A 19,847-nucleotide genomic window follows, 5' to 3' on the forward strand; every position below is an offset into this window, starting at 1 on the left:
ATCGGCACTCACTAAAATTTGGCTCTCCCACCCCTCCAAGTATTGTCTGGGTCAAATTTCAACTGCATTGCAACCACACAGCCAGAGTGACATTCTGGACTGCTTCAGCAGTAGCTGTCCTGATTTAGTAAGAGATCGCTGCTTAAAAGTGGTTGAGTCATGGCCCCCCTGTTCCACAGCCTATGGAACTTTGAGCCAGTGCCAAGTGCAAATTGCAAAAAAACCCTCCTAACTGGTGCACTGGTCAGCTCACATTTAATTTACCACATTTGCTTAAACTTCACATTCATCATGTTTTTATGTTCAAACCTACACCGGAGCACATGGGGATTTAGCCATTTTATTATCATTAACTATATGAGCTGTGTAAATAAATATATATAAACCATTATGAAATTTATTTAGCAAATATTAACACAAGCCACTGGGGGAAAAAAGAGGATAGATACACTCCCCATCTGGAAAATTAATGAATGATAGAGGCAATTTAGAGAAAGAGAATTTGCCTGGCTTGCCTCCAAACATGTACCAGTAAATCACTACCTATATAATACCAATTAACAATAACTTTGTGCTTTCTATTTTCAATTTAAATGGAAAAGATATATATATATGTAATTACCTGTTGTAATTAATATAGGCTTCTCACTGCAGCTTAGAGATCCCTTTTCTGCTACACTCTGTAAATATATCTTGTACTGATGATACGACTTGATGTTTCTAATTACCATTGAAGTGGTGCTTTTCTGAACTGGTAATTTCTCCGATGTGTTTACTTCAGCATCCAAAATAGTGACAAGATAGTGATGAAAAGATGCATTGGAGAAGTTCTCTGGGGGGTCCCATTCTAAATAGATTTCTGTTGATGATACATGTGTAGCCTCTAAACTGTGAGAATGTAATGGCCCTGATGACAAAATTAAGAAAGGAAAATAAGAAAATAGCTTCTGGCAATTTTTTAGTTACTATTTATTAAAGATATAACCAGATATGCAGGAGTTGGAAGTGGGTGGAGTCTCACCATCTCAAACGCACACCTCAGCCAGCAAACCTGAGCCAGTACAGAGGAGGGAGTAAAATCCACCAGGTACAGGGCTGGTACACCTTACTTCCCTATAGAGCAATTTGGTGTCTGCTCTGCTTCTAGGGAAATGCAACCATGCCCTGCCCCTTATTCATACTGGTTAGCCGATGCTAATCCAGCCCATAGTATCCATCCTAGTTTAACTTCTGCAGATCCTAACACCACAGAGATAGGAACTTGAAGGATTTCCCCCTGCAATCAGTTTTCAAAGATCAGACCAAAAAAGTCTTTCAGTCTGGAACAATCCCAGATGATATGTAGTTGATTCCCTATATAACGGCATCTCTCCTTCTAGCAGCTTAATTATCTCAGTCGTTTCATATACCCAATTTTTACACCTAAAATGTTTATTTCTTTAAAAAATCATTTGACTTTCACTTTGGAACAAAAAGTATAATTTCATACTTTTTTGTCTATATTACTTTCAAAAAGAAGGTACAAAATGATTGGATTCAGACAGAAATTAAGTTGTAAAATATGTTCCTCTACTTGTGGTATCATTCTTTGGCAGACTGAGTGGTTTTGGAGTTTTGTTTGTGTCTCTGAAGTAATTTATTCTTAATAAGATTTCTCTTTGACTCACCTTTGATTCAAAGGAATTAATCACCTTTATCCAGTGTTTGCTAGTGTTCACTGAGTGTGTTCAGTTAGATTTTGGTACGACAGTAGATAATTGGGTTATACATTTGTCTCTATTCCATTTAGCTCGCTCCATTGGGTCAAAAATAACTATAGTGTATTTCAAACTGCGAAATTTGTCTTTACCTTTGCTATGGATATAGCATATAGATATGGATATAGCGATATTTCCTTGAGAATTAGAACCTGTGCAATTTTATTAAATCTTGGTGGGCAAATGGGTGCCTTTTCACCTTTTACTGACAGCCTGACCCCTACCCTTTTGACCTCAGTGGAAGTTCTAGGTGCAGAATGATGACAGGATTGAGGTTTTGAAATATTTTTTAAATCAGAAGTTAAATCCTTGAACTTACAGCTAGTCACATTTTAGCCTGTTTTCTACTTAAGTCCTATGTAAATCCTCAGTCCTTTCACCATCTGTTCCAATAGTGCATTTTAGCTGTGGATTAAGATCAAGATTTTGAACACTCTAAAATCTGGCAGTGTTCATATCCAAGATTTCAGTTCAGCCTGTCTCTAATTTTAGCATGTCCATGAACACAAAACATAGTGTCTTAAAAGAAAAAATATATGAAAAAGTGAATGATTGAATGGTTATTATTCCTCTATGTTTTGTAACTTACTTGTCTCTACCATCAGAACTGGACTTAAGTTAGTCTGTGCTCCTCTGGGGCTCCTTGCTGACAGTAAAACCGTATAGAGGCGACCAGGAGACAATTGCACAATTGTTGTGTGTGTTGTATTTAGAGGCAAGCGCTCAAAATGTTGTTCTGAATCATCAAAATAGTATTTAATTATAAGTTCAAATCCTGATTTAAGCCAGCCATTCAAATCACTCCAAACAAACACAGCTTCAGTTGTATTGACATCTTGCACGTTAAACACAAAGTTTTCTGGTACAGAAGGTACTGAAAAAGAACACCAAAAACTTAGAATAATTGATAAATATAAAGGCTGATTTTTCTAAAATTAACAACATTAATGTAGTTTTGTGGGGGGAAAAACACTTTCAAATAAATGTAAAAGACTGAAAGAAATATAGTTACATTCATATTCACAAATATATGGCAAAGATATATAGCAGAAAAATCCTGTGAAGAAATAGTTTGGACCAGTTGGATTTTGCTGAAAAGCATAGCAGTCAGTTTCATTCTCTGGTATCAAGGACAAGGACGAGATTTCAGCTTTTCCAAGATAAGGAGATCCATCTGTCCACAAAAAGTGACCTTCTTCCTGCAACAAACAAAAAATACAGGAAATATTTCTTTTAAAGTTACACCGCTGAATTATTACCATTCATCTTTTCTACAATATAGCTGACAGATCTTGAACAGTTGGTATTTACATCTTGCACTTATTTGCACAAATTATTTATGTGGGAAATTTTGAATTATTAAACTATATAACCTTAACTATGGTGATGCCACCACTCTACCATAATTATGATGGAAAACATCTTGCTAGAAATGATATGTTATGATAAAAGCTACATGAGGTTAATGCAGAGGGATCAATAATTTTAAAAAAATCCTCTAATAATCCTTGTAATATTTATGAAGCAACTTAAAAAGTGTTGTATATCACAATAAAAAAATTAATGGTGATCACCTGCTCATAGCTAGTTTTGTTGATAAAGTTATATCTCATTTCTGGAAATGATACTGGGTAGTCAATCATTCTGAACAAATTCAGGAAAAAAAAATTTATCCTGAAAGCTTGCCTACTGTAAACAAGCCTTTGAGGACATTTAAAGCAAATGAAATTGTTTTTCTGGGGCCAACAATGTTCTCAGTTCATATCAAAACATGATACTGTTGCTTTCATTGCAATGCTCAATGTTTCCATTTTGCCATGGTTTAAAGGGTTAAAGGAGGATTTTCAAAAGTACATATGACAGACAGCTAACTCTCAATGACTTTCACCGAACTGCCATTTGTGCCTTTGAAAATTTCCCCCATAATGTTAAAATATAGCAACTGAAATTAACACATCAATTAAAAACACATGGAAAAGTTTACATTGAAACCGGTACCTGATTTTCACCTTATTCTAGTGAAAGCTGTGATGTGAACAAAGATGAGTTCAGGTTGTTTTGGCTGAGGACCTATGTGCAGGATTTGAAGTATGTGATATATTAAAAATGGATATAGCTTGTTATTTAGGGTGTCCCCATACAAATTGGTTCAACCTCTAGCAAAAGACCCCCCTATATCTAATAAGCATCCAAAGATTGGATTTTGATAGCTGGTAATATATAATTATAGTTTACTCACATTAACGATTCTGGGCGAGTCTAGGGACCATGTAACAGCATCTTGGACCAAGTTGGGGGAGCTACACTATGCACTGTGGTTTCACCCTGAACATGCCTCCAACACTGGGGCTTGTAAGCAGAACTTCAGAAGACAGCCAACGAGCCTGTGATTGTCTTCTGAGGTTCTTATATCAGGGGAATTGTCCTCCAGCCAGAATCAGGGCTTTCAGAGCCTCTTTATCTGGCATACAGGCGCTAGAGCGGGGGAAGAAAATCTCACCTTAAGTGCCCCAATCTTAATTCTCTATTATAAGCTACTTCTAAGGTATCTATCGCCATGATATCATGCCCTCCTCCAGTACACTTACTGATGTCTATAAAGTTTTAAATGTAGCTCAGTGTCAGGAAAGGACTACAGAATGAAAAACAAAAAGAAAACAGAAAGAATAAATAATAATTGCTAATCAACACTTGTGATTTTATGGTAAGTCTCGCAATATGTGGCATTTTTCTTAAAGCTTCTGGAATCCTCTGATTAAATGAGAATCTCAGCTTTAATTTTTTTTAAACAGGTTTCTAGCCCTTGGGGTTTTAGAAGAAAATTAGAAAATGTATCCTAAAGGTGCAAAAACCAAGAGGCAAATAAAAAGAGCCCAAAATGTTTTTTTTAATCTGATCTCTATTTTAGGGGGACTGACTCATGATTTTAACACTTGAGTTGAAAATACTGTAAATACAAAAATCAAGTTTTTCTAAATTTCTCAGAGGGCAAACTAATTGCAGTAATAACACACAAAAATCCACATACTGTTTGTACCGTGTAAAGTTACAAATTATCTGGGAAGAAAGTTCAGCAAGGTGCTTGAAAATCAAGCATGTTCATTATTATCTCCTGCCATTCTGAAAAGAAATTACTCATCTAGTTCATTAAACTGATCAGACTCCCACAAACAGAGAAATGCTTGTAAAGGTAATATAAACAGCTGGTTAACTGTCAAATTCCAAACTGATAATTAACTCTTTCCTTGTGTAAACAGAGTTGACAAAGTAAAATTCAAATGCTTCTTCACAATATGATATGGAAATAACATTTGCAATATTTGTCTTATGGAATACCTTTGTCTTTTATGGCATTTTAAAAATATGACATTCTGCCTATAGTACCAAGGGAACTTAAATTAACTTCAGCATTCTAAGAAAAATTTTACTTCTTAATACAGTTATTGGCTTCCTGCAGGAAATCATTTGCAACCCGGCACCCCAGTAACCTTCTCTCAAGGGGGGTTCTACACTACAGAAGGAGGAAGTGAGTAATTTAATATTATCTGGACAACCTAACAAGGCCTGCTATAAAGGGGCGAGTTCAGAGAAGGAAAGGGTGGCAGAAAGGCCTGGGACAACAAAGGGGTGACATCCCTGCACCAGGCTGCCTCCACAAACATAGCCAAGACACTGAAGCAGACTGCTAAGTGAGGGCCCAAGAACTGCCCTGACTGAGGACAAGCCAAGGAAGGCCAGTCAGGAGCAACAGAGACGTCTCAAAAGCCCACATTAGGAGCCTGTGGCGGGGGACAGAAAAATAATTTTACACAGTGTCCAGCTCCTACCTGCTCCCTCTCTTGGTTTATCCAGATACTCATATTGCAGAGCCCCAGCCTTGCTTGAGACCTTGCAGGGTGTTACCTATCAGCTCTGTGTTCTTGGGGAACCATGGTGCAGTACCCAACCTGATTGACTCATGAAAGACCTTCCCCAGCCTCTGCTTGAACCAAAGCCAATCAGAAGAAAGACTTACAAAAAGCAATGAAAAGGCTGGAAGAGGAACACCTAAACCCCTCTGGTCAAAGGTGACAGGCTTAAGAAAACTCCCCTAGCCTCACCTGCATCGGAGATGGGACAGGGAGGTATCTCTATTAGCATACAGCATGGAGAACAGAGATTCCAAGAGAAGAACCACTCGGAACTCTGGGACCAGAAAAACAGGAAAGCACTGCATGATGGGGAATCTCTGCTTGAGAACCTATGCCTGCACACACCCAGCTCAGTAGTTATCAGACCAATTCTAGTAATAAATCCTTTATTGGTAACCAAAATACCGAAGCTGCCTAATTGCATTGTGAGCTCCCTCGAAAGAACACTGTCCATAGCCAGGAATGATCAGTTCCTATTGTCTACCCTGAGCAAAACAACTTTGGTATACTCCCTTGAGACATCAGTTTACCCACAAACAGATCTAGTGTTCTTCCTTGAACCACTGTTCTTTCCCTACAAAAATCCCTTCCCAAGCTCAAGTAAGTGCTCTGATGCCTGGATCCAAAATCTGCATCAGTTCCATTGGGACTTCTGACTGATCGTGCTGGCGGCTCTGCCTGTCTCCAGCACTCCGGACTCTCAGCTACGACCACCACCTGGGACTCCCGATCAATTCAAGCTTCACGGAGTGGTGAGAACCCAGCTCTCTCTCTCTCTCTCTCTCTCTCTCTGTATAGCCTTCTGACCCTGACTTGTGTGATCAGTTATAGTTTTCTAAACCTGACTTTTATAATCAAATTTAAGTTAGATTTAATATTAGAACTGTTTTGTTTGTTTGGCTCCTCTATGGTTATTACCTGGCAATAAAGAACTTTCATGGTTAAGCTGGTTGCTTCTCTCTCTCCTCCCTGCTCTTCTCTCTCTCTCCTACCCCCCCCCCCGCCATACCCCCTGTGGGTGTTTTTCGGTTTCCTCATTCACCCTGTAGCAACGTTCCTCGTACCTAAGCTAAAGATCCCTGCAGCGCCCAAAAATCTTGTGGGGTTTGTTCATCAAGTGGGTTATTACCAGAACAATCGTAATGTGAAAGTGGGGATAGAGACGTGCTGAACCTGGGGCATATGAGGGTGGCAGATTGAAAGTGCTGCTCGACCCAACCCGCTCAGGCGTACTCTATTGTGGCGCGGTGCCCATGGCCTATGAGGGTGACAGCTTGGAGGTGCTGCTCGACCCAGTCTACTGAGTCCAGGGACATCTAAGGGGTCAGCTTGGGAGTGCGGATTAACCCCGTCCTCTCAGACACGCTCCGTTAATGTGTGTGTTCGTCTGATTCTGGGGCTGGAAGAACCCATCCCTGGGGAATCTAGGTCCTGCAAGATAGCTCCATTGGGAGGGAACTTGCAGAAGGGAGAAGTAGAGTTCTGTATGAGAGCACTAGTGACACAAGCAGTACATTGATAGAATTACAGAACCCCCTCCCCCAGAAGAGTAACCCTAATAAATGAGCATACCCCAAAGTAACGGGCAAATCTGGTAACAAGGGTCAGTGGAAGTAGGGGAAGGATATCACAAAGGCAACATGACCAAATTTACTTACTTCCCATTCTCTCTATCCATGATGATGTATGGGGTTATAGGGCCTCAAGTCAATGAACCAAACTTCATTTTGACTAGATTGAATAAGTTTCATTTCTTTCCAAATGCTGGGCTAAAAAATTAGCAGTTTATCTCCCTGCCTCACAATTAAACTGTTTTAATATAAATAAAGCAAACTGTTCCAATGGCAAACCAATAATTCAGTTTAAGTTTCACTAATGTCACTTCAATGCTGCAATCATTCTGCTCACAGGACTTCCACTTGACATCAATGGGAATTTTGAGAGTGGATCTACTGTATATTACAGTGGATCTCCTGGAATAGTGCTGAAAGGTTCAGCTGTGTTTTTTGTCTTCTATGAAAGAAAAAAACTAAGAATATCCATTGTTCATCAGGCTAACCTATCCATCTTCAAATACTGCCAGTCTTCACCACACTAGCTTCTTGCTGGCTGAATTTTGCATGCACACACATACAAAGTTGAAATTCAACTCTAGATTCAAAATTCAATTGAATCCCATAAATAGAAATGTCAGGGGAACAGGGAAACTAAAACTGCACTGATCTTGTTTTTCTTATTGTAATGAGACAACAGATGGTTGGGGTCATGGCTTTAATATTTCAGTCCAATCCTGCACTTCTTATTTGGACATAACTGCTATTGGACGCAGAGGCAAATCTAATGGGGTATTTCCTAACTACGGAGTGCAAGATCAGAGAGTGGGTGTCCAATAGTGAGGTCTAAAAGGTTAAAAAGTAAGGCCCCAGTTCAGCCAGACACTTAAGCACATGCCTAACTTCAAGCATGTGAGTTCAACAAGACTACTCGTGTGCTTAAATTTAGGTACATGTTTAAGTATCTTCCTGAATAGGGTCTAAAACTCCAGTTTACTGCCACACAAATGCACATTGTTAAATATTCCTGTTTTCTTTTTTGGACTTTAAGGGCCTTAAAGTTCTGGTTGCTTCCGAAGCAAAGCACTGTGGGTGAGACTTTCATTTACACTGTGGTCTCATTACATATGCTGGCAGTGTAAAGGGGCCTTAAAGTGAGAGTAAAAAAGAAACAGAGTTTCAAGGACCTTAGTGTAAATGAGAATCTGGCCCTGACAGTCAATATAACTGGACAGCATTATTAACTTTACTGAACGTATCTATAGATCACTGACTCAACTCCCGAAGTCCTGTCCCAGCACGTTCCTGGCTTACTGTAAAATCTGGGATGGGTTCTTGGGGTACAATGTCTTCTTGAGTAACTCCCCATGTCCTGGTCACGAATCTGGGGAGATCTTCCCATGACATTATAGACCTGATCCTACATGCACATAAGGCAAATCTCCTTTTGATTCCAAAGGGACTTAGGCATCCATAATTTGTACAGGGTTAGGTCTCAGATCTGACAAGACATAGCACCTAGAGGGGTAAAACAGGGTCTTGTCTGTATACAGAGAAATAAACTAGTTCCAAAAGTTTACACATAAGCATCTCTTTGTTTTTCAAAGTTTCATGCACTGCCCTATATGATTATTTTTGATAAAATTGTTTGTAGCATATTTTTTAAATGATTAATTTAATTGTAAATACTTGCAATTTATTGGCAGAATACGCAATGTCCTACTAATCACTACTCAAGTTAATAACCAATGTGAATGAGTGTTTTTATTTAAAAATCAACCTACTATAGTAAGTTTTAAATCGATAGGAATTTGATTATACATATTAAAGTTCTCCTGATAAAGAAAAATCTATTTTAATAAGGGAAATAACAAAAGATCAAACATACTTACCTTCATGTCATTAAGACCTGTCCATAACATGATTATTTGATTGACTGTCTGGAGGTAAGATGATATAAATATATGTTCTTCTTCATTCTGTATGTCAACAAGGTGTGCCCCTATTGAAGACAATTGACAGATTTGCTGCGCCTTACTCCATGGCTTGCTTGATTTGCTCATTTTATAGCAGCTGCCTTTGAATGCCAGCCATCCTTGTGAACACAGACCTGTGGGTGAACAAATACATTATTTCCAAAAAGTTCTCTACCAGTAATGGTGATGTTCCATTTCATAAATCTTAAACAAGTCTATAAAGTACGATGACATTTAATTAAAATTAACAGTATTGCCAACCTCAGTCATTCAAGAATCATGAATTAGCCACCCCATATCATAAGATTGCCATACACTTAAAAAAAAAATGTTTTGCCTTCTTTTTTTATTTGCCTCCTGGTTCTTTAGAGTGCATGCACATCATGTTTTCTAGCTTTTGTCCATAACCATGATGATTAGAAACTTTTTTTTAAATGAAAGCTGAGATTTTCTTGCAATCTTAGGATTCCAGCAACTGGGGCTTTAAGAAAAAAATCACCAAATATTATGAGACTCATAATAAAACTGCAAGAGGCATCAACACTGAAAATATGTACTATCCTTATTGCTTAAATTTTCCACAACTAATAGGAATGTTACAACTTTTTATCAATTATTCAGTAATGTGATTGAAGTTACAATTGAATTTGTTCAGTTAAAATAAGGAAAAGGGCCTGTGTTGTTAGACTTCTCCAGGGAAGATATTCATTGGTTTCTAAAAGGTACATATTTAAAAGTTTTAAAAAAATTCTAACACGTATTTATTGTATACAGTGTTTTCGCTTTGGACTTATGTTTATTTAAACATATTTCATTTTTTCTTTTGTGCTGCTACATAAACAGTTTTTAAGATTTTAGATAGTAACACCAGATTATTAAATAAAAGAAATAGTGCCAGCCAATCAAACAGTAGCTCCTACAGAGCCCTGTCTCATTCAAAGCATGCCTGACAAAATACTTATGTCCACTACTTAGCTAGGTTAGCCATACATGCACGTGCAATCAACCTACATCCTCTCTGAATGTTGGCATAAAGTGCTACACGTTTTTAGCAAACAACATGTTAGAAACCATATTGCATAATTCCACAGCCAACAGCTGACCTATTAGGCCAAAGTGCCTCAAAGCACTTAGTAAAATTAGGTAAGCATGGGTAGTTCCATATTTCAATAGATTTAAGTCAATTTGTATGAGAGGCACTGTGCTCTAATCACAGATTAAGGATGTGTTTCCAGGTCTGCCACAAGCTTCCTATGAATTCTTCTGCAAGTCACTTTCTGAGCTTCATTTATGCCCATCTAGAAAAATGTACCTTTGCATATGCATAGGCTAGGAGGGAATTTTTTTTGAGAGAGATGCAGGAGGAATTGTCATTTTATCAAATTATGGTGGTTTTATTCAACTTTCAGAAAGTACCTCTGGCCAGGTTGGAAGTTGACAAAGGAAATATTCTTGGTCACCATGTTTTTCTCTCTTGCAGTTTCAATGACAGAGAACCAAATCTAATTTTCAAATAATGGCAATTCCTTAAAAGCTTTACTTTTCCCGCACTTGACAACTGCTCCTTGCATGACCCAACAACAAAATCTACCCATGTTTCAAAAACTGTGATTGTGTTGACTTTGTCTTAGATTTTTAAGTCTTTGGTTCAAGTACTGCAAACTGATCCATATGGATGGACCCTCAATATCCGTGTAAAGCCCCACTGAAGTCAATGGGATCATATGGACACAGGAGATCCACCTGTGCAGATCACCTTACAAGATCAGTACTTTAGATTGTAAGGTTATTAGGTTCTTCAGCATGCATATGCTATGACAAGGCTAGTGCCCCTTCAGGATATCAGTGTATCATAATGTTATTGCAGACACCTGCTAGACAGTACAGCCAAGCGAATAATTCATAACAAATAATTTTGTAATTGAATATAGCCTCATTTTCTTCTTTAGGAATATCTATAAACAGATCACAATTTCCTTGAATTTATCGAATGATTTTTTTTCAACAATTTTTTTTAACTCGATGGGCTGATCACAGGTTGCTTCAAATCTAACATCTCAACATCTGAAATTCAAACTAGGTTGCTTTGTTTAAATTGGTCAAATCAGTCACAAGGTATTGTTTCTGTTTTTTGACTTAATAAGGAAATACTTGCACATGCAAATTTAAAATTTTGTTTCCATAAATACTCATCAATGTGACTTTGAAATATGCTTTCTATAAACATCTGTGCTATTAAAACTCTATTTCTCCTAGTGTTTTGGAAAGCAAACACAAAAGGAATTTAAGAATGGCTAAAATTCATTTAAAATCCTGCGAAATGCTGAGAGCCTCCTGCATGCTGCTGAGTGCCTTCTGCTCCCACTGTTGTCAACGGAGGCCACTACAGGGACTCAGGACTTCACAGTACTGCTGAGTACACATAATATTTTTTGAAATTTTCTCTTAAAGTAATCAGTGTCATCTTTCATGATCTTTGTGATTGTGATAAACTAGAGTATCTACCTGTTTCAACTTGAATATCCATGGCTTGAAAAACATTTATAAATTCAAGTTGCAGCTGTTTAAATTCAAACGTAAAAGTATACAAGGTTGCAGGCATCAAATGATCCCACTCAGAGAAGACATCATTTTGTTGTATAATCCGCAAAGTGTTATTCAGTGAAACTGAAACTGAAAATTCCCTGGCTAGAATACTCCAGTTAAAAGATACTGTAGTACTTGTCACAAGTGTTTTGATACTGTTGCCTGAAATTCCACCTAACAGAGCAAAGAAATTTATATTATATACTTTTACAATAATTGATTAATAAGTACAATACATATATGTTAATTTTTACGCACTGTATAAGAAACAAGTGTATTTCAGGAAGGGATGAGGGACACACTACAATTAAAACAAAAATGTATTTCCTGTTTAGCTGCAAATTAAAACCAACCAGAACAAGGAAGCATGGAATTGCACACTAAAATAGTTTCTAACAGTATGTAAACATAAAATTGAAATAATCACTGTATTCAGTAGAAAGAAATGCAAATAAACTTAGAAAGCATATAAATAAAAGACAGTGTGAGTGTAAAGGTGTAAATTCTGTAATGCAGCTTGGTTCAATATTTATGAATAACATATGTTGGCCAAGAGCACAAACATGGTAGCACCACAATCCTGAGAAATGCTGAGCCTCCTGCATGCTGCTGAGTGCCCTCTGCTCCCACTATTGTCAACGGATGCCACTACAGAGACTCAGGACTTCACAGGTTTAGGTCACAGATCTAAATTTAAATCCTGATTCTGGTCTTTCATTTCCAGGTTGGCAAGATGTTGGAATGTCTTAGAGGTAATGCTTTAGAAAGAGACTTTTAAAATCACTTTTAAAAATCAATGGGAGTTGTGCTCCTAAATTCTTTAGGACTTTTTCAAAATCTCCCTCTTAACCTCAAGAGGTTGCAATCTATTCTTGCTACTACTGCTGCTGCTGAAGCTCCAATTGACTAATATGGGTGGTGACCCTGACCTATTATGAAACTGAAATTAAAGCCATGAGTGTTCATGGCTTTAACAATGATATTACTGCTTAGACCATGGTTTCTTTTAGGGTTCACTAGGGAGACACAAAGAAAATCAGACAAATGTTCCATAGGATTGAGGGCCTCATGATTAGAGCTGAGTGAATTTTTTTGGACAAATAGTTGATCCACCATGCAGCTTCAGGCTGACCAAAACTATCTGTGAATTCAGGCCAAATGTTTCAGCCAAGGGAAAAAAAATATTGTTTTTAAAGTCAAAATGTTGTTTTGACAGTTTTGAACTGAAATGTTTTGACTTTTGATTTTGAAATTACATTTTGTTTCAAAATTTAGCTTGCTTTATTTTAAAAAAAGAGCAAAATATACCCAAAATCTAAACAAACAAAATGTACACCAAAAATTTTGTTTTGGGTTTAACAAACCATTTCATTCAACCTGAAATGATTTTTTTTTTCAGTTTTTAATTTCAGCAAGAAAAATAAAAAATGTCCTTTACGGGTTGACTCAAAAAAAATTGTTTTTCATTTGAACTGAAAAATCAATTATCTGTTCAGCCATACTCATGATACCTTAATAATTCTTTGCAATTAGGGAGAAATTCAACCCAGGCAGAGTTACCACTTACTATCCATTTTAGGGTTTAAATGAAGTTAACTATTGCCATAATACTTCATGCAGGCCCTCTGCATTAGTGTGAATTACACCCCTACAAAACCTACTTTCCTCCCAATGTCTCCAAGAGCTTTATAAATATAAATTAATCAAGATTCACAAAATCCCTATGAAATAGTTAAGTATTTTTGTACCCATTTTACAAATGATAAACTGAGGTACAGAAAGATGAACTGACTTGAACAAGGTCTCAAAAGAAATACAGCCTATGCATGCAGCTACGCTGAAGAAAAAACCCAGCAGCAGCCAGGTACAGCCTGGGTCAACTGTGGGCTCTGAGACCTGGTTAGGGTGAAGGATCACAAAGCCCAGGCTCCAGCCCAAACAGGATCATCGACACTGTTATTTTTAGCTCCATGGTGCAAGCCTGAGTTGACCCAGGCTCTAGACTTGTTGCCTCGGGGGTTTTGTTTGTTTTGGTGGTTGTTTGTTTGCAGTGTAGATGTACCCCAATGGTCAGATTTGCTTTCCAAATCTGGCACCTTGCACCACTCAGGCAGCATACAGGCTGGAATCTGACTGCAGCTGGCCTCTGAGAATTCCCCCTGATGTGGAGGAGCAATTATCTGGCATAATACCACAAGCAGTTCCCTGCTGAATTCCCCTGCCTCCCCATCCCTAACACACACACTCCTGTGCTAAAAATCTGGCCCAATAAGTCTGCTCCCTAATTCTTCATTCTAACCACTAGCCCACAATCACCTTCTCCTCTTCTCCATTCTAGATGAAGGGATGTCAACATGAAAAAAACCAACCAAACCCAAGTACAATAATTAATTTCAATTTTTACTGTAGATATAATATTACACCCTTAAACTGGTGTAAAATGGCAAGACTATCAATAACTTTGCTGTTGGCCCACTTTATAATTCATTTCTCTCAGGGAAGTACATCTCAGCCACAAGTAAAAAAAAATAATAATAATAATAATAATAAAAATCACAAGACCACTGTTTTTGCACCTTGTTGGTTAACTTGATCATTACAATACCCAACAAGTTATTGTGAAGATGGTCTTCCTTTAAATCAGGGAAGGAATCCTGGCCCAACTGAAGTTCATTGAAAATTTTCCATTGACTGTAATGAGGCCAGGAGCTCATCCCCTATCTTTTTATTTTATCTTCAATAATAAAGTAGTCTATGATGATGCCAAAAGGTATTTTATGTTCTATTACTTACGTGTCTTAAATGACTTTACACTTAAAATTGCCCCATTCTTTATTGATTCTATTGTGACATCATATTTCTTTCCTTCTTCTAGCAGAATTATGGAATTCAGAGGTTTTAGCACAACTGAAGAAATGTTTTCTACAATCTGAAATTTAAAATAATTTGTTGATTTAATGAGATGTTAATGTAATACAAAAGAGAATTAATAAAAATCATCTCTAGTGTAAACGGGGTACCTGCATTTTAAAAGAGGATATTAATCAAATACAGCAGTGTGTCAAACTATTTCCTCTCAATTTAACTATGAAATATTCAACAAATATTTATAAAAAAAAATATTTATGGCTGTTTTGAGTCTTTAAAGCCCAACCTTGTATGGGGGGAAGGGGAGCGGGAGAGGGAAGGATGACGTGAGTTCTGCACAGATGGGAGTTCCACAAGGCATGTACGAAATAATGCCTCCTAGACTGAGCATCAGGAAGCACAGCAACCTTTTTAGGGGAGCTTAGTGTCAAATGGCAGCATTAGCTTCACACAGCCCTTGACTCAGCAAACCACTTATGCACATGCTTAACTACGCAAATGCTTAAGCCTACCCCTATTCAGCGAAGCACTTAAAGTGCATGCTTGAGTCCCATTGGCTTCAACTGTGGGCACATGAAGTCAATTGCGGAATTGGGTACTAATTTTTCTAAACTTTCACTCGATCAATTAAACTATGGCACATTCATCTCTGTTATTAAAAAACAAAGGCCATTTTCTACTGGCACATAAAATTTAAACAAACAGAAAACTATTTACAGCTCAAAATTATGAAATAAATAGTTTACTTTTTGATGGAAATCATCTGTAAGCTTATATGTTACAACATAAAAGTCTGGATTTTCTCCTTTTGGGAACTCAGACCACACCACCAAAACTGCTCTAGTGGATTTTTTCACTTGGTCACAATCTAGACTCTTTGAAACCTGCAATACAAAAGTACACAATATGTATTTTAACAGAACATGCAGTAGAAGTAAAGCAAATTTGAGGAAATGATTAAACTCTGTCTATGGTTACTTGTTCTGTTTACATACTGCCATTTACCATTGGATTCTACCCAGACCAAAACTGCCTGTCCAACTGCCAAGTCCTTAGAAGCTCCATAATATTCATAGGTTCTGCAGATACAGATACTAATGACTTCTCTTCATCTCAGATGTAGCTAAGTAACATCAGCTGTGGCCCAAACCCACTCCATTGTCAGGAATGCAGTCTGTGATTCCAGTATGGCAATTATCATCATAGGAATTCAGGCAGGGAATGCACTCACGAAGTGCTCCCTCACACTGGTACTCATCCAGGGAATAATTTTTACAGGCACTGTAGATTAGGAGGATGAGCAGAGAGCTCCTTTGTGAAGCTCAAATGGGATCGTTTTGATTGGGAGAGTTTCATAGAGCCAAAATTCCACTCTGAAACTGCAATTTTGAGAGGGAAAGAAGAAGAGGCAGCTCTGCTTAAATCAAGAAAACTGTCCTCAACAGAAATATGTAAAGCTAGGCAAAAAATGAAAAAAAAAAAGTATTTGAAATATACTATGAAATTCATCAAATAAATTGAGCAGCAATTATTATTCTGCCGGCTGTAATAATGAGGGTAGGGTTTACTGCTCTCTCCGAACAAGTAATGTGGAGTAGTAGGGTTAATATAGTGCTGAGAAGAGAGCTCCAGTTCCTTTTAAGTTTTGCTGGGTTTGTTTAAATATGGTCCTTGGGACCTGAGCCCCAAACCTCCCAGATTCCCTGGCTCCCACCCTCAGAACATAGTGAAGAGTTTACTTTATCCTTAGTAACCACCCCAGCCTCTGCACATCCACAATCAGGAACAGAAGTGTACATGAAGTGGGGAACTAGCTTACCTCTGCTGAACTTCTCACCCACCCTTCCTGTGCAGAGCTGTTCTTATGATGGAAACTGAATCATTTTAAGATGCAAATATTTTACTCCTATTATTTTAATGATACATTTGTTCTTACAGGACTTTGGTTAGACCCATTCAGGAAAACAGACCCCTGCTGATTTTGGGTCTGACCTGGAACCAAAAACATAGGGGGCTCATTTAGTATCTGGAGATACAAATCTGAACCATATGTCTGAAATTCTAAGGAGTTTGGGCCTGAACTGCCAGTCTTTATATTAGATGTAATACAGGTGAGGGTTATTTAAAGATTTTAGCACTTTACCTGTTTATATTTCCATTTACCTTGAATGGAATACTCGAAACAAAAACCCAAAATGTATCTCAAAAAAGTCATAGCCTGAACTAGTAGCAACCATTCTCCTCCACAATAAAAGCTAAATCTAATTGTATTGTATTGATTGTATTATGTGGTGTTATACTGCAAAGTGATGTATTGTAGTAAAAACTGAACACAGAATGTAAAAGGATAAATTTTCCATATAGCTTTGCCCTTTGTGAATACATCATGATATGGTACTCAGTTTGCTGTTTTAGGGTCATTTGTTATGTCTAATGCCAAATTGACATGACTATGTAAATCTTCTAAGATCTTAATAATAATTCACATTTGAAGTATAGTTTACATTTCACAAGAATGGTGCAAGCCTCTTCTTGGGAGCCAAGGAATCCACGTTACACTGACATGTGTGCCATAAACAATAGGGTTCACTGAGAAGTTAGATATGCTCAGGAAAAGAATAATAGGCTTTAAAACTATACTTGTACAGCAAGCTGGAGAAATGCAGAAATTTACACTGAAAATAATGTAGTGAAAGTTCTTCATTCTGAACAGAAGAAAATCAGCTTTGAAATGTAACAAGCAATTCATACAATTGGTAAGATTTCTGTAAATGATAGATTAGCTCCTTCCATTCCAACTTGTGCTCTGTTTTGCATGGTGGCTTCCTGCAACTGCGATAAGCAAATATACATTGTTAGATCAAAAAAAAGAGCAAAGCATCTCACAATATCAAATATAATGGAAAACCTACCAAAAATCACTTAATTCTTCAAATTTACAAATGTATTCAGATATTCTGCCATGCAGAACTTGTGATCATAAAGGACAAAAGGGACTTCAGCTTATAATTTTCCTTCTACTTCTTTTTCCAAAAACTATTTTCAATATTTTGAATCTCATTTAGGGTCTTATCCGAAGTCCACTGAAGTCAATGGCAGCCTTTAAACTGACAAAAAAGGGTTTAGGCACAAGTCCTTACACTTCATTTTCACCACCTACCTACCTACCATAGGACCCAATCATGTTTCCACTAAAATAAAAGGTAAACTTTCATTGACTTCAACAGCAGCAGAGTCGGAACCACAGAGTGGTTACTATACATTACAATTTATTGTGATGGTTAGAATGACAAAAAGGAGTCTAACCAGTAACCATAACTTTGCACACTTCAATTAAAACATCAAAGAAAAAAATTCTTACCTGAAATATATATTCTAACAGCACCAGCAGCAGATTCATTTTGTCCATATGGAAAGAAAGTTTTATAATCCCAGTGTTTATTATGTGTCTGAATTTTAACAGCTTCAAAACAAAATTATGTTGGAATATTTTAAGATAAAATGATGAGGAAATTAAGATAATGAACATGCATGTTAACACTTTATATTGATATAACTGAAGTTCAATACTGTTCTAGATTTACACTCCTCCACTATGGGCCTGGCTCTTCTTGCCTAATGAACTCAATGACAGACTCTTATAGACTTCAATGAGCTCTAGATCAGTCTCCTCCTTCTTACACAGCAGAATTCTCACCTTCAAAATGATGTTTATCTTTTGCCTAAATAACGATTACAGGATCAGACATTATATTGGATACATCCAGGACCAGCTGTTGTTTGTTTTACTCCCACAAGGGTAATTTTAATGAGTCTACATGTATGAGCAGGATTTGGCCCCAGATTTAGGGCCTGATCCAAAACTCAGTGAAGTCAGTGGAACTCTTTGCCAGAGAATGTTGTGAAGCCAAGAATATAACAGGATTAAAAAAAGAACTTGATAAATGCATGGAGGATGGGTCCACCAATGGCTATTAGTCAGGATGGGCAAGGATGGTGTGTCCCTAGCCTCGGTTTTGCCAGAAACTGGGAATGGGCAACAGGGGATGGATCATTGATGCTTACCTGTTCTTTTCATTCCCTCTGAAGCATCTAGCATTGGCCACTGTCGGAAAACAGGATACTAGGCTAGATAGACCTTTGGTCTGACCCATTATGGCCGTTCTTAAATATCCTTTGCTGGCTTCAGTGGGATTGGATCATGCCCATAATGCACACTTCTTGTAAGTTACTTTTAAACTATTGTTTGTTAGAAGTATTGCACTGAACTCACCTGCACATTCTATCAACATAGGCAATATTTTGTCTCTTAAGGATGCATCATCCAATACAAAGTGCACATTAATGGGTGTTTTTACAAAGATGTCCAACAGCACCAAAATGAATACAATTAACTACTAGATGACTACATAAAATTATAGTAAATGATGTAAAATAATTTGTTCATCAGAAGTGATGTCATACACCCACACACAAATGTGTATGTACATCATTCATTGGAAATTGCTTTAATAATTTAGACAAGCATTAATAGAAAATTCTATTCTAAAAATGTAGCAGATATACTTCCAAATTCACACACGTTAATCCAGCATGCTTATTCAAAAGCATTTTAATTCTGCAAGCACCGTTGTGTCAACATCAAAAAGCTTAAGTGTGCCCCAAATCTTAGCAAGCAAGATGAAAATAAAGAAATGTCACTGTTTTGGCAAGGCAATCCTTCATTACTGCAATCCTCAACACTATGAATTTTAAAATATTCACTTCCTAAAAGTGACCTTCACTCAGGCCCCAGTCCAGGAGCCCTTTAGGTAGATACATGATTTGAAGCTGGAGCAGTCCCTGCAATCAGTCAGTGACAGTGTGCTGAAAGTTATTACTCTGGGGCAGGCACACATTCTGCCACCCTGAGCAGTAACTTACGCTGCCAACACAACTCGGCTAGCAACAGTGCTTCAGGATCGGGTCCTACATGAGTCAACAGCTAGGGCCGGATTCTGCTCCCTTTCCTCAGCCTGGCAATGTGTTACTGCGCCGGCTGCTATTACTGGAGGAAAGGCAGCAGAATCTGGGCGCAGTCGTTGACTCAGGCAGGGCCCGATGCTAACGCCCTGGAGGGGCAGAACCGGAATTCTGAAGGAGGCAGGACGCCGGGACTAGGAGATCTGTTCTTACAGCCCCTCGGCCCTTTGCAAA

The 19,847-nt window shown here is 37.7% G+C and overlaps 1 protein-coding gene across 3 annotated transcripts in view; it reads right to left on the reverse strand.

Annotated features, from left to right (window-relative positions):
* Positions 1 to 18,579, reverse strand: part of PTPRQ (protein tyrosine phosphatase receptor type Q) — a 212,322-nt gene extending 193,743 nt beyond the window's left edge. Inside the window, exons 1-9 of one of the 3 annotated variants that reach the window (XM_043547163.1) lie at positions 18,013 to 18,578; positions 17,403 to 17,483; positions 15,398 to 15,535; positions 14,577 to 14,712; positions 11,703 to 11,957; positions 9,114 to 9,331; positions 2,770 to 2,956; positions 2,347 to 2,631; positions 623 to 907 (exon numbers count right to left, since the gene is read on the reverse strand). In XM_043547163.1, coding sequence (XP_043403098.1) covers positions 623 to 907; positions 2,347 to 2,631; positions 2,770 to 2,956; positions 9,114 to 9,331; positions 11,703 to 11,957; positions 14,577 to 14,712; positions 15,398 to 15,535; positions 17,403 to 17,483; positions 18,013 to 18,180 — 1,753 coding nt within the window. In that variant the 5' untranslated portion in view covers positions 18,181 to 18,578. Of the gene's footprint in view, positions 1 to 622; positions 908 to 2,346; positions 2,632 to 2,769; positions 2,957 to 9,113; positions 9,332 to 11,702; positions 11,958 to 14,576; positions 14,713 to 15,397; positions 15,536 to 17,402; positions 17,484 to 18,012 lie in introns of all 3 variants that reach the window. The other 2 variants (XM_043547169.1, XM_043547172.1) reach the window with 2 other exon arrangements.
* Positions 18,580 to 19,847: the final 1,268 nt, after the last annotated feature.

This window comes from Chelonia mydas, chromosome 1 (genome assembly GCF_015237465.2).
Source record: "Chelonia mydas isolate rCheMyd1 chromosome 1, rCheMyd1.pri.v2, whole genome shotgun sequence".
NCBI classification, from domain to species: Eukaryota; Metazoa; Chordata; order Testudines; family Cheloniidae; genus Chelonia; species Chelonia mydas.